Genomic DNA, 16104 nt, shown 5'->3' with positions numbered 1-16104 from the left:
CTCCCAGTGGCCACACATTTTACTTCCACGTCCCATTCCCTTTCTGATATGTCTATCCACGGCCTCCTCTGCTGTAAAGATGAAGCCACACTCAGGTTGGAGGAACAACACCTTATATTCCGTCTGGGTAGCCTCCAACCTGATGGCATGAACATTGACTTCTCAAACTTCTGCTAATGCCCCACCTCCCCCTCGTACCCCATCCGTTATTTATTTATACGCATACATTCTTTCTCTCACTTTCCTTTTTCTTCCTCTGTCCCTCTCACTATACCCTTTGCCCATCCTCTGGGCCCCCCCCCTTTCTTTCTCCCTGGGCCTCCTGTCCCATGATCCTCTCATATCCCTTTTGCCAATCAACTGTCCAGCTCTTGGCTCTATCCCTCCCCCTCCTGTCTTCTATCATTTTGGATCTCCCCCTCCCCCTCCTACTTTCAAATCTCTTACTAGCTCCTCTTTCAGTTAGTCCTGACAAAGGGTCTTGGTCCGAAACGTCGACTGTACCTCTTCCTAGAGATGCTGCCTGGCCTGCTGCATTCACCAGCAACTTTGATGTGTGTTGCTTGAATTTCCAGCATCTGCAGATTTCCTTCTGTTTGAGAACTTTTGGATAGTGGGAGGAGGAACAGTGGCACTGGGAACACAGTCAGGGTAGAAACTTAGAACAATGAGATAAAACAAGTGGTACTGGATGAAGGGAGATAGCTGAGGATAGAGAATAATGCAAATCACATCTAAATAGGCAGCGATAAATGAAATCCGAAATACTGGAAAGAAAGCAAACTGAATACTTAAATTGAGATAAGGCTTGAATACTGCTATTTTGGTGACATGTCCAGCAGGATGTGGTGTTATTCCTCGAGTCTGTTTTGCATCATTGCAACAGTGTATGATTCCAAAGATTGAAATGATTCAGGGAGGGACAATTAATGTAGCAGGTAACTGATAGCTCAGAGTCACTTTTGTTGATTATGAGGTGTGCCGCAAAACAGTAATCCTGTCTGCTTGGTTTCCTCACCGAGTGGAGACCACATTATGGTCACTGAATATATAATAATTACTTCTTCCATGTTAGTGTTAAAATTATTCACTTTCTTGTTGTTCATTTCTTTAAGGAGCAAACACTAACATTGATGGTGGCTAATAATCAAGAGGAAGCATGACGGACATCAAGAACTTTTTGTATGCTTGGTGTGGAAAGCGCAAGCTTACGCCAAATTATGAGATCCGTGCTGCTGGTAACAAGAATAGACAGAAGTTTGTCTGTGAGGTATGACAGTTTTGTGTACTAGCTTGAATTTACAGCATTGAAAATTCGAGTTCAGTCTGAAACTGATTTTGTTTGCGGTACTGTTTAGATGGGGAACAAATTATGTGGAAAATGATTATTTCTCTTGTGATAGCTTGATGTTTGAATTTTTTTATGACTACTTGAAAACTAGAGGGCACTGGTTTAAGGTGAGGGGGCGGAGGCTTAAATGAGGGGCGAATTATTCATGGTAATGGTATTTTTATGGAATAATGGTATTTGGAATGGGCTGGTGGAGACAGGAACAGCAAGTACTTTTAAGAAGCATCTTGACAGGTACTTGAATAAGCAGGGCATAGAATAATATAGAATTTATAAAGGCAAGTTGGAATTTTGTAGATAAATGTGCTGATCACCATAGACTCAATGATTAGAGGGCTCGTTTCTGTATAGTACCGCTGTATGACTGATTGGAAAGCAAGGTTTTAATAACAAATTGTGAATTTCCCTTTAGAAAAGATAAAATGCTGGAAATACTTAATCAAATAACATGCAAAGATTGGCTCGCCTCTATAGACTCTGGGTCCATCCCCCAAGTAAATATAGATGCAAAAAATCCGTTTAAGATCTCACCCATCTCTTTGGCTCCATGCATTGATGTCAGTGCTAATCTTCATGAGGACCAGTTTTGTGCCTTGCTATCCTTTTGCTCTTAATGTGTCCATAGAAGCTCTTGGGAGTTCCCTTCACCCTGTCTGCTAGAGCAACTTCACGTCTTCATTTAGCCCTTCTGATTTTGCCCATTAAGTGTTCTCTTGCATTTTTTATACTCAAATACATGATTTGTTCCTTGCTCTCTACAGCTGCTATTCACCACCACCTTCTTAACTTGGGCCTCAATATCTCTCGAAAATCAAGGTTCCCTAAGCCTGTTGGCCTTGCCTTTTATTCTGTCAGGAACATACAAACTGGCTCCAGGGTGACCAAGGATGAGAGCTCAATGTTCAGGGATATTCAATATTCAGGAGGGATAGACATGAAGGAAGGGGAGGTGGGGTGGCGTTGCTGGTTAAGGAAGAGATTAACGCAATAGAAAGGAAGGACATAAGCCGGGAAGATGTGGAATCGATATGGGTAGAGCCGCGTAACACTAAGGGGCAGAAGACGCAGGTGGGAGTTGTGTACAGGCCACCTAACAGTAGTAGTGAGGTCGGAGATGGTATTAAACAGGAAATTAGAAATGTGTGCAATAAAGGAACAGCAGTTATAACGGGTGACTTCAATCTATATGTAGATTGGGTGAACCAAATTGGTAAAGGTGCTGAGGAAGAGGATTTCTTGGAATGTATGCGGGATGGTTTTTTGAACCAACATGTCGAGGAACCAACTAGAGAGCAGACTATTCTGGACTAGGTCTTGAGCAATGAGGAAGGGTTAATTAGCAATCTTGTCGTGAGAGGCTCCTTGGGTAAGAGTGACCATAATATGGTGGAATTCTTCATTAAGATGGAGAGTGACATAGTTAATTCAGAAACAAAGGTTCTGAACTTAAAGAGGGGTGACTTTGAAGGTATGAGACGTGAATTAGCTAAGATAGACTGGCAAATGACACTTAAAGGATTGACGGTGGATATGCAATGGCAAGCATTTAAAGGTTGCATGGATGAACTACAACAATTGTTCATCCCAGTTTGGCAAAAGAATAAATCAAGGAAGGTAGTGCACCCGTGGCTGACAAGAGAAATTAGGGATAGTATCAATTCCAAAGAAGAAGCATACAAATTAACCAGAGGAAGTGGCTCACCTGAGGACTGGGAGAAACTCAGAGTCCAGCAGAGGAGGACAAAGGGCTTAATTAGGAAGGGGAAAAAAGATTATGAGAGAAAACTGGCAGGGAACATAAAAACTGACTGTAAAAGCTTTTATAGATATGTAAAAAGGAAAAGACTGGTAAAGACAAATGTAGGTCCCCTAGAGACAGAAACAGGTGAATTGATTATGGGGAGCAAGGACATGGCAGACCAATTGAATAATTACTTTGGTTCTGTCTTCACTAAGGAGGACATAAATAATCTTCCAGAAATAGTAGGGGACAGAGGGTCCAGTGACATGGAGGAACTGAGCGAAATACATGTTAGTAGGGAAGTGCTGTTAGGTAAATTGAAGGGATTGAAAGCAGATAAATCCCCAGGGCCAGATGGTCTGCATCCTAGAGTGCTTAAGGAAGTAGCCCAAGAAATAGTGGATGCATTAGTGATAATTTTTCAAAACTCGTTAGATTCTGGACTAGTTCCTGAGGATTGGAGGGTGGCTAATGTAACCCCACTTCTTAAAAAAGGAGGGAGAGAGAAACCAGGGAATTTATAGACCAGTTAGCCTAACGTCAGTGGTGGGGAAACTGCTGGAGTCAATTGTCAAAGATGTGATAACAGCACATTTGGAAAGCGGTGAAATCATCAGACAAAGTCAGCATGGATTTGTGAAAGGAAAATCATGTCTGATGAATCTCATAGAATTTTTTGAGGATGTAACTAGTAGAGTGGATAGGGGAGAACCAGTGGATATGGTATATTTGGATTTTCAAAAGGCTTTTGACAAGGTCCCACACAGGAGATTAGTGTGCAAACTTAAAGCACACGGTATTGGGGGTAAGGTATTGATGTGGATGGAGAATTGGTTAGCAGACAGGAAGCAAAGAGTGGGAATAAACGGGACCTTTTCAGAATGGCAGGCGGTGACTAGTGGGGTACCGCAAGGCTCAGTGCTGGGACCCCAGTTGTTTACAATATATATTAATGACTTGGATGAGGGAATTAAATGCAGCATCTCCAAGTTTGCGGATGACATGAAGCTGGGTGGCAGTGTTAGCTGTGAAGAGGATGCTAAGAGGATGCAGAGTGACTTAGATAGGTTGGGTGAGTGGGCAAATTCATGGCAGATGCAATTTAATATGGATAAATGTGAAGTTATCCACTTTGGTGGCAAAAATAGGAAAACAGATTATTACCTGAATGGTGGCCGATTAGGAAAAGGGGAGGTGCAACGAGACCTGGGTGTCATTATACACCAGTCATTGAAAGTGGGCATGCAGGTACAGCAGGCGGTGAAAAAGGCGAATGGTATGCTGGCATTTATAGTGAGAGGATTCGAGTACAGGAGCAGGGAGGTACTACTGCAGTTGTACAAGGCCTTGGTGAGACCACACCTGGAGTATTGTGTGCAGTTTGGTCCCCTAATCTGAGGAAAGACATCCTTGCCATAGAAGGAGTACAAAGAAGGTTAACCAGATTGATTCCTGGGATGGCAGGACTTTCATATGAAGAAAGACTGGATGAACTGGGCTTGTACTCGTTGGAATTTAGAAGATTGAGGGGGGATCTGATTGAAACGTATAAAATCCTAAAGGGATTGGACATGCTAGATGCAGGAAGATTGTTCCCGATGTTGGGGAAGTCCAGAACAAGCGGTCACAGTTTGAGGATAAAGGGGAAGCCTTTTAGGACCGAGATTAGGAAAAACTTCTTCACACAGAGTGGTGAATCTGTGGAATTCTCTGCCAAAGGAAACAGTTGAGGCCAGTTCATTGGCTATATTTAAGAGGGAATTAGATATGGCCCTTGTGGCTACAGGGATCAGGGGGTATGGAGGGAAGGCTGGGGCGGTGTTCTGAGTTGGATGATCAGCCATGATCATAATAAATGGCGGTGCAGGCTCGAAGGGCCCAATGGCCTACTCCTGCACCTATTTTCTATGTTTCTATGTATTCTCAAATTTTCACTTTTAAATGCCTCCCTCTTACTAGCACACCTTTGCCAGAATACAGCCTGTCCCAATCCACACTTGCCAGATCTTTTCTAATATTAGCAAAATTGGCCTTTCTCCAATTAAGAATCTCAATCCAGGGAAGAAATTTATCCTACTTCATAATTTAACTAATGTATTTGAAGTGTTCCCCTACACATACTTCTATCACCTCCCCTATCTTTTGTCCAATAGGACTTCCAGTGACGCACTCTGTCTAGTTGTGACCACCATGTATAGATTAAGGAAATTTTCCTTTCCCATCCAGCCCTTTTCCAGTATGGAAGTCCCAGTCAATGCAAGTTAAAATCACTTATCACAACCTTGTTTCTTATCTGTGATCTCTCTACAAATTTGCTCATCCAAATCCTGCCAATTGGTGGATGATCTATAATATAATCCCATTAATGTGATACTCCCTTTCTTATTCCTCAGTTCAATTTATGGAGCTTCAGTAGATGAGCTCTCCAGTCTGTCCTTTCTGAGCATTGTCATGACATTTTCCCTGACATAATGTCACCCTTCTCCCCTTTAATCCCTCCCATTCTATCGTGTCTAAATCAATGGAACACCAGCACATTGAGCAGCCCATCCTGCCCCTCTTTCAAACAGGTTTCACTAATGGCTATAATGTTATAGTTCCACATGCTCAATCACTTTACCTGCTGTTGGACTCCGGCCATATTATTTGCCAAGGGAAATCTCACATGCAATTGTGGTTGTTGTGTACATCCCTCCCTCTGCCAACCCGTCGTCGGCGTGTAACATCACTTACACCGTCATAGCCAGATTACAAACCCAGCACCCGAGTGCCCTCATTACCATCTCGGGTGACTTCAACAATGTTACCATGGCTAGAACACTGCCCAACTTCATGCAGACTGTGAGCTGCATGACCAGAGGGGAGAGGACTCTGGATTTGATGTATGCTAACGTTAAGGATGCATACAGCTCCTCTCCCCTCCCTCCGTTGGGAAGGTCAGATCACAACCTGGTGCATCTAAAACCCTGCTATGTGCCTCTGGTGAAGAGTAAACCTGCAACCTCGAGGATAGTGAGCTGGTCAGAGGAGGCTTATGAAGCGCACCAGGGTTGTTTTGAGGTGACAGACTGGCAGGCACTCTGTGAGCCACATGGAGAGGATATTGATGGGCTCACAGAGTGCATCACTGATTACATCAACTTCTGTGTGGACTGCAATGTTCCGACAAGAACTGTCCTTTGTTATTCAAGTAACAAGCCATGGGTGACAAAGGACGTTAAGGACATCCTGAACGCTAAAAAGAGGGTGTTTAGAGATGGAAACAGGGAGGAGCTGAGGGCGATACAGAGGCACCTGAAAGCCAGGATCAGGGAGGCTAAAGACAGGTATAGGAGGAAGCTTGAGTGGAAACTCCAGCAGAACAACATGAGAGAGGTCTGGAGTGGGATAAGGACCATCACTGGGTTCCGGCAAACTAGCAACAGAGGAGCTGAAGGCAGTGTGGACAGGGCCAACGAACTTAAGCTGAAGTTTAACAGATGTGACATTGTGACCCCTGCCCATCTCCCACATGAGTCATCTGTTGTCGGCCCCCAACCAACACATATTCCACTCTCCCTTCCTACCTCTCCTTACAGTTCCCCACCCTGCTCTCATGACTATACCCCTTCCCCACACAAAACCACCACGGGTGGGCTTCACAGCTGAACAGATGAGAAGACAGCTGAAACGTCTCAACCCAAGCAAGGCTGCAGGCCCGGATGGTGTCCACCAGGGTGCTCAAAGCCTGTGTCCCTCAGCTATGTGGAGTACTTCGCCATGCCTTCGACCTGAGCCTGACTCTCCAGAGGGTTCCTGTGCTGTGGAAGACATCCTGCCTCGTCCCTGTGCCAAGGATGCCACGCCCCAGCGGCCTCAATGACTACAGACCAGTGGCATTGACCTCCCACATCATGAAGACCCTGGAGAGACCTGTTCTGGAGCTGCTCTGGCCTATGGTTAGGCCACACTTAGATCCCCTCCAGTTCGCCTACCAGCCCTGACTAGGATTTGAGGATGCCATCGTCTACCTGCTGAACCGTGTCTACACCCACCTGGACAAGCCAGCGAGCACTGTGAGGGTCATGTTTTTTGACTTCTCCAGTGCGTTCAGCACCATCCGCCCTGCTCTGCTGGGGGAGAAGCTGACAGTCATGCAGGTGGATGCTTTCCTGGTGTCATGGATTCTTGATTACCTGACTGGCAGAGCACAGTACGTGTGCTTGCAACACTGTGTGTCCGACAGAGTGATCAGCAGCACTGGGGCTCCACAGGGGACTGTCTTGTCTCCCTTTCTCCTCACCATTTACACCTCGGCCTTCAACTACTGCACAGAGTCTTGTCATCTTCAGAAGTTTTCTGATGACTCTGCCATAGTTGGATGCATCAGCAAGGGAGATGAGGCTGAGTACAGGGCTATGCTAGGAAACTTTGTTACATGGTATGAGCAGAATTATCTGCAGCTTAATGTGAAAAAGGCTGAGGAGCTGGTGGTAGACCTGAGGAGAGCTAAGGTACCGGTGACTCCTGTTTCCATCCAGGGGGTCAGTGTGGACATGGTGGAGGAGTACAAATACCTGGGGATATGAATTGACAATAAACTGGACTGGTCAAAGAACACTGAGGCTGTCTACAAGAAGTGTCGGAGCCGTCTCTATTTCCTGAGGAGACTGAGGTCCTTTAACATCTGTCGGACGATGCTGATGATGTTCTATGAGTCTGTGGTGGCCATTGCTATCATGTTTGCTGTTGTGTGCTGGGGCAGCAGTCTGAGGGTAGCAGACACCAACGGAATCAACAAACTCATTCGTAAGGCCAGTGATGTTGTGGGGATGGAACTGGACTCTCTGACGGTGGTGTCTGAAAAGAGGATGCTGTCTAAGTTGCATGCCATCTTGGACAATGTCTCCCATCCACTACATAATGTACTGGTTGGGCACAGGAGTACATTCAGCCAGAGACTCATTCCACTGAGATGCAGCACTGAGCGTCATAGGAAGTCATTCCTGCCTGTGGCCATCAAACTTTACAACTCCTCCCTTGGAGGGTCAGACACCCTGAGCCAATAGGCTGGTCCTGGACTTATTTCCTGGCATAATTTACATATTACTATTTAACTATTTATGGTTTTATTACTATTTAATTATTTATGGTGCAATTGTAACGAAAACCAATTTCCCAGGATCAATAAAGTATGACTATGACTACAATACTCTGTGCATTGAAATAGACAACTAAGAACGTTAGTTCTATCATGCTCAACCTTTCGATTCCTGACTGTAGGTAGGCTGAACAACATCTTTTCCTCACAGCCACTTCTCTACCTTCTCCAACACTCTGGTTTCCATCCCCCTGCAACTCTGGTTTAACCCCCTACTGCAGAACTAGCAAACCTTTCTGCAAGGATATCAGTTCAGGTGCAAACTGTTCTGCCTGTACCGGTCCCACCTTTCCTGGAAGAGATCCAAAAATCTGAAGCCTTCCCTCCTACACTATCTCCTTAGCCATATGTTAAACTGTATTGTTTTCCCATTTCTGGCCTCATGACACGTGGCACAGGTAACAATCCGGAGATCACAACCCTGGAGGTCCTGTCACTCCACTCTCTGAACTCACTTAGCAGGACCTTGTCACCCCTCCTACCTTTGTCATTGGTACCGAGATGGAGCACAGCCTCTAGGTACTCAACCTCTCACTGGTGTGATCTTGATCCAAGATGTCCCTGGCACTGACACCTGAGAGGCAACAAACCATCCGAAGTTTTGTTCTTGTCCAGGGAACCTCATTTCTGTTCTCTAACCAGCAAATCCCCTTCACTACAGCTTGCCTTTTCTACACCCCCCCCCCCCCCCCCCATGCTTCTGAGCCACAGAGCTAGAGACCTAATTGCAGTGTCTTTACACTGCTAGGTCATTCCCACACCCCCACTTCCCCCCAACAGTATCTAAGGAGGTGTAAATGTTATTGAAGGGAATGGCCACAGGGTTATTCTGCACCGGCTGCCTATTCCCTCTCCCCCTTCTGATGGTCATCCAGTTACCTGTGTAATGCACCTTGGGTATTAAAGCCAATTCTGTGTATCACTACCTCCCGATATGCCTTGTCGATCAGCCTCTCACCCTCCGAAACGATCTGTAGTTCATCCAGCTCCAATATGTTTAACAAGGTCTGTCAGAAGCTGCACCTGAATGCTCTTCTTGCAGCTGCAGTCATCAGGGACAGCGAAGGTCTCCAGTGGTACTTCTTCCAGATGAAGCCTTTATGAGCCAAAGCTTGAACTCTCTACTATAACACGGGGCCACTCAAACAATAGCAGCTCCCACAATGGCTGCTACACTTAAACCTAACTTTTTTTGGACCTTGCCAAGTATCTTAATTACACACAGTCCAATGTCTCTTAGTGATGTGTGGTGCACGAATGCCCTGGATTCACACTGAAAACTTAATGCTTTTCCAAATTGAATTCTATCTACCTCATCTCAGCCCAATTCTACATCCTGCTAATGACTTGTTGTAGCCTATCACAACCTCTACACTATCCACGTGATGTGGTCTGTAGACATACTAATCCACTCCTGATTTCCTTGTCCAAGTCATTTATATAAATAAGGGGCGTGGGGAGAGTGGGTCCCAGAACAGAAACCTGCAGTACTCCACTCATCACCAATCTCCAGGCTGAATACATTCCGTCTATTACTACCCTCTGCCTTTTGTGGGCAAGCCAATTCTGAATCCAAACACGAGGAAATCTGCAGATGCTGGAATTTCAAGCAACACATATAAAAATTGCTGGTGAACGCAGCAGGCCAGGCTGCATCTATAGGAAGAGGTACACAGTCGATGTTTACAAGGATAAGTGCCGGGAGGGAGATCGGTGGGGACAAATGGACAAGGGAGTCGTGTAGGGAGTGATCTCTGCGGAAAGTGGGGGGGGGAAAGATGTGCTTAGTGGTGGGATCCTGTTGGAGGTGGCAGAAATTATGGAGATTTATATGTTGGACCCGGAGGCTGGTGGGGTGGTAGGTGAGGACAAGGGGAACCCTATTCCTAGTGGGGTGGTGGGAGGATGGGGTGAGAGCAGATGTGCGTGAAGTGGGAGAGATGCGCTTGAGAGCAGAGTTATAAATTCACATAACCAAGTTTCCCTGGATCGCATGCCTCCTGACTTTCTGAATAACCCTATCATGGAGTACCTTGTCAAATGCCTTACAAAAAATTCCATGCACGCCACATGCTCTTATCTTCATCAATTTGTTTGGTTACTTCCATGAAGAATTCAATCAGGTCATGAGGTGCAACCTTCCCTTCACAAAACCATGACTTTGCTTCTTCAAATACTCTCAAATCCTGTCTCTAAGAATGCTTTCCAATAGATTGCCCACCACTGGCGTAAGACCCACTGATTTATAATTCCTATGGTTATTCCTATTTACTTTCTTGGACAAAGAAGTAATATTTTTCTCTCCTCCAATCTTCTGATAATTTCTCCTGTGGCTAGTGAGGATGCAAAGGTATCGCAAAGGCATAGCTGTCTCATCCCTCGCTTTCCATAGTAACCTGGTGCATAACTTATCCGGCCCTGGAGTCTTTCTAACTTAATGTTTAGCAAGGGTTCCAGCATGTCCTCTTTCTTAATGTCCACATGTTCCAATGAATTAGCCTGTTTGATCATATTCATCAGGTCCTGCTCACTGGTGAATACTGAAGCAAAGCATTCATGAAAGACCTCTGCTACCTCCTCAGACTCGAGTTAGAGTTGCAGGGGAATGGGAACCAGAGTGCCAATTTACTCAACCTATGCCTGTAGCTCCAGTCCTTGAGTCCCAGCAACATCCATGTAAATTTTCTCTGCACTCCTTCAAGCTGATTGATATCTTTCCTGTAGGTAGATGACCTGAACTGCACACAGTACTCTAAATTTGACCTCACTAATGTCTTATACAATTCTTACTCAGTGCACAGATTAATGGCCAGTGTGCCAAAAGCTGTTTTTCAACCCTATCTTCCTGTGATGTCACTTTCAAGGAATTATAGTTCTGTATTCCCAAGTCCCCTTGTTGTACCTAACACCTAGGAGCCTGAGGCTTCACTATGTGCATTTTATCCTGGTTTGTCCTTCCAAAGGGCCACACCTCGCATGGCTGCATTAAATTACATCTCCAATTTTCAGTCCATTTCCCTCACTGGACCGGTTACTCTGCAAGGTTTGATAGCCCCAATAATCATAGACATGGGTTAATCATTCAACACCTAACCTAGGCTGCAACTATCTGTCTGAGTCCCAAAGATTACCCTTTTTGTTTTTCTGGCCTCCTAGAATCTGGAGTCCTCTTTATTTCATGAAGACTGGTGCTGCTTTCATTTCTCCTGGTTATCTCTTGACTCTGGTCATTGTAGCTGCTATGGAAGTTCTTCACTGCTAATCACCAGGGCAGAGTTATTGCAGCTCATGGAGTTCAACTATACCACTTCTGTGATATTCCAGAAACTTCTCTTGACATGAATATTTGGATGGCAAGATGGGAGAGCCAGTACAAAGAATAATGAGTTTAAGGAATGCATCCTTCCAGATGAGCGAAGGGAAAGAAACCACGGCTGTATTATTTCTACCTCTAAATTGTTTCTCTTTACCTGGAACTTTGTTTATGTTCACTATTCATCCATTAATCAATGGACATACATTGTGATCAGCACCTATTGTGGCCATAATATCAGGACATAGTATTTTGCCATAACCTGAGGACATACTTCTGTCTGGCCTAACTCATTTTGTGGATTTGGATCCCAGGCTAGTCTTGCTTATTTCTTGCTCAGTTATAAAACATCGTTGCTCTAATCCTTTCAGCAATTCACCTGTCAACTTAATTAGCCTGTCAATAGAAAGTCTCTTTGCTACAGGAAATTGGATCATACCTTTGAAGGCCCTGGGATGTAAACTTTTGTCAATGACCAGTAACTTGCATCTGTGGGTTCCTGCAGTATTAGAGCAGCCTAGCAAAGTCACATGATCTCTCGTTGTCTTATACCTTGTTAGCAATTCTGCATCTGCTGTTAGCGTTCTTCTTGGTGTACATCTCCAATACAAAGCAGTCTCATCAGCTCTGTACACTTGCTCAGGGCTTAATTTTTCATCGGAGACTAATTTGGCAAACTCGTCAACAAACTCTGCTGCTGCTTCCTTGTCTGCTGAACATTTTTCACCACACACTGCACGAAATTGTAAGCCATGACGCTGCTTGAACTGATGAAGCCAGCCTTCACTATAGTCACACTCATAATCCAGCCCTAGTTCTTCATGAAACACTTTTGCTTGTTCCTTCACCATATCTCCAGATAGTTCAACAGCTTCACTTACACGAAGGTTAAACCATATTATCAGCACTTTATCTAGTTCCGAACTTCTTCCGTCTTTCATTGTTTTTCTTACGCACATCTGTTTCTTTGAGCCACTATCAGCAAAAAAATGTAGCAGTTTTTCTTTCTGTTTCTTTATATTGTACACTGTGGAAGAGCCAATGTTGCAGCACTCGCACAAGCTTTTCACCGATATACCACTGTCCAGTTTTTTCAAGAGTTCAACCTTATCTTTAATGGATAATGTGCGGTGTTTTCGCTTCACAGCGTGAGGTGCATTTCCTTTACTCACTGGGGCCATAATTGGGGCTAAAAAAGAGCCAATGATATTAATAAATGCAGGAAAACAAGCAGGAGTCACCTGTCTGTGCTTACAAGAGCGTGCCAACACATGAACAGATCTAGCACAACCAAAGCAATGCACAGCAGGTTGGTATGGTGGCCCGGGAAATTTGAAATTACAGTTACGCAGAAGATTTGAAATCAGTGCTGGATTATAAAAGGAACTGGATTACAGGTAGTCGGATTACTGAAGGTCGACTGTAGTAATATTCAAAAAATTCTTAATAGGATTTATGGGGTAGTTATAGCAATAATCTTGCCCTTGTCTGTGGTGTCTAGAGCCTGGGGTCATGATTTCATGAGGTTGGCCATTCTGGGTAGGCTTGAGAAGGAATTTCTTTAACCAGCAAAGTGAGTCTTTGGAATTCTCCGCCTAAAAGGATACTGGAGGCACAGCCACTGTGTTACAGATTTTTATGCATTAAGGGAATCTGGGTATAGGTTTACGGAGGAAAGTAGCACTGAAGAAAAAGACCGATTGTCACCCAGTTGGAGCAGACATAATGCGTCCAACTCCCCCTTTTCACTACTGATGCTCATGCTTAATTGGACTTTTTAATTAAAATCAGAGTTGGTTGGTATCTCTGGAGATCTTGAGTGGAATATTAAGTTTCATACCCTAATATGGAGGAGGAGAAGATGGCAGCGTGACTGCAGCGCGCGCGGCCTCACCAGTGAATGATATCTGTAATCTATCAAGTAGGGGACCGTGCACAATTCTGATTTGATGGAGATGGATGTGAGAGTACGGAGGAACATCTGAAAAACTTCTGAAATGCCCGCTTCGCTGCCGCTGCTACTGTGTGGTAACCGGAATCTCTGGAGCAGAAGGCCCTGAATCCTGGGCTTTGCTTGTTTCAGTGGCCAGGGTTAGGTTGATGGCGCTCGGGAGGCTGTATCGGACGGGCTGGTTGGAGGCTCGAAGTTTTCGGAAGGACGGACTTGTGGTCGGCTGCTTCCAAGGCATCGGCAAGTTGATGGTGCCTGGAGGTTTATGGCAGGGAGTTTCTCCCTTTTGCCACCTGCTATCGGGGACTCGGGAGTTGATCAACTCGGGTACTTCAAGATTTTTTTTTTTTTTACCATGCCCATGGTTTGTTCTTCATCAAATTATGATATTGCTTTGCACTGCTGTAACTATATGTAATAATTATGTGGTTCTATCAGTGTTAGTCTTTGTTTTGTCCTGTTTTCTGTGATATCACTCCGGAGAAACATTGTATCATTTCTTAATGCAGGTATGCATTTCTAAATGACAATAAAAGAGGACTGAGTGTTCTCATAATCTAAATCTAATATCAGCAGTTAGTTGCTGTAAATAGTATTATTAGCTTATTAGGGAGAGTGAACAGGAGATAGAGAGGAGCTACAGGGAGTTAGTCACCCCGAGGCTGCAGGAGTTAGGTAAGTGGGTGATGGTCAGGGAAGCGCTCAGATAGTAGGGAGCACCCCTGTAGCCATCCCCCTCAGTAATCATTATCTTGTTTTGCATGTGGTTGAGGGGGATGACCTGTCAGAGGACGACCACGGTGATTGGGTCTCTGGCACTGAGCCTGGTTCCGTGGTGCAGAAGGGAAAGAGGAAGATGAGGAATGTGGTAATCATAGGGGATTCCATAGTGAGGGGAACAGACAGGAGGTTCTGTCAGCCTGATAGAGGTACTCGTGTGGTGCATTGCCTCCCAGGTGCCAGGGTATGGGATGTTTCGGGTTGGGTGCAAAATATTCTGAAGAGAGAGGGTGAACAGCCAGAAGTCTTTGTACATGTTGATACCAATGACATGGGTAGATAAAGGGAGGAGGTCCTGAAGAGAGAATTCAGGGAGTTAGGTAGGAAGCTGAAAAGCAGGACCTCCAGGGCAGTAATCTCAGGGTTGCTGCCTGTGCCATGTGCTAGCAAGTGCAAGAATAGCATGACCAGTCGTATTCATGTGTGGCCGAGAGACTGGTGTAGGGGGCAAGGCTTCAGATTCCTGGATCATTGGGGTCTCTTCAGGGGGAGGTACGACCTGTACAAAAAGGATGGGTTACACTGAACCCAAAGGGGTCCAGTATCCTAGCGGGCACATTTAATAGAGCTGTTAGGGAAGGTTTAAACTAATTTGGCAGGGGGATGGGAACTGGAGTGATAGGGTTGAGGAAGGAGAAAACAGAAATAAATCAAAGACAGCATTAAACAGAGATTGTAGAAAGAACAGTCAGGAGATGAGGCTTAATCACAGCCAGTGGCATGAGTTACTGGGCAATATAGGAGTGGTACAGTTAAAACAGAAAGCAACAAATACTGGACTGAAAGTGTTATATTTGAATGCACGCAACATAAGGAATAAAATGGACGATCTTGAAGTTCAGCTACAGATTGGCAAATTGACATTGTGGCCATCTCTGAAAGTTGGCTAAAGGATGGCTGCCATTGGGAGCTGAATGTCCAAGGATATACGGTGTATTCGGAAAGATAGGTTAATAGATAGAGGGGATGTTGTGGCTCTGAGAAATAAAATTTAAATCATTAGAAAGAGATTTCATAGGATTGGAAGGTGTAGCGTCTCTATGGGTTGAGTTTAGAAATGGCAAGGGTAAAAGGACCCTAATGGCAGTTGTATGCAGACCTCCAAACAGCAGCCGGGATGTGGATTACAAATTACAGCGGGAGATAGAAAAGGCGTGTCAGAAAGGCAATGTAATGATAGTCGTTGGGGATTTTAACATGAAAGTGGATAGGGAAAACCAGGCCAGGACTGGACCTCGAGAGGGAATTTGTAGAATGTCTAAGGCAGTGGTCCCCAACCACTGGGCTGCAGACCAGTACTGGGCCACGAGGAAACGACATGATTTGGCAGTATGAAATGATACGAGTCAGCTGCACCTTTCCTCATTCCCCGTCACGCCCACTGTTGAACTTGAATGTACGCGAGGTCATCAGTCGGTCATTAACCTACAACTACTCGATGAGTGAAAAGCAAACATCGCTTGAGAGTTTCTTTGGAAGAGGTGGTAGGGGAAAAAGGCCTAACGATGATGACAATGCAGAGACAGCTGAGGCCGAGACTGCAAAAAAAAAGGCTTCCTTCAACAGAAAATACAACGAGTTGTACATATAATATGGCTTTAATGCGACCAGTGACTCACACGCTTCAAGCCCCCTGTGTGTGATATGTGGAGACAAGCTGTCTAATGAGGCAATGAAGCCCTCAAAACTGTTTAGGCACCTTGAGTCCAAGCACCCTGCACTTAAAGACAAACCCGTTGAGTTTTTTGAGCAGAAAAAACGTGAGCAAGCGGAACAGAAGCAAGTGCTGAGAGCCACCACCTCCACAAATGCTGCTGCTCTGAGAGTG

General features: G+C 45.0%; 1 protein-coding gene across 3 annotated transcripts in view; it reads left to right on the top strand.

Moving 5' to 3' along the window:
* dhx9 (DEAH (Asp-Glu-Ala-His) box helicase 9) overlaps positions 1 to 16104 on the top strand; it is a 95037-nt gene that overhangs the window by 4241 nt on the left and 74692 nt on the right. For all 3 annotated transcript variants that reach the window (XM_072273980.1, XM_072273979.1, XM_072273981.1), the window contains exon 2: positions 1116 to 1270. In XM_072273980.1, coding sequence (XP_072130081.1) covers positions 1160 to 1270 — 111 coding nt within the window. In that variant the 5' untranslated portion in view covers positions 1116 to 1159. The remainder of the gene's footprint in view (positions 1 to 1115; positions 1271 to 16104) is intronic.

Source organism: Mobula birostris, chromosome 12, assembly GCF_030028105.1.
Source record: "Mobula birostris isolate sMobBir1 chromosome 12, sMobBir1.hap1, whole genome shotgun sequence".
Classification (NCBI taxonomy): Eukaryota; Metazoa; Chordata; class Chondrichthyes; order Myliobatiformes; family Myliobatidae; genus Mobula; species Mobula birostris.
The sequence above is the reverse complement of the archived record's forward strand: the minus strand, read 5'-3'. Positions and strand labels throughout refer to the sequence as shown.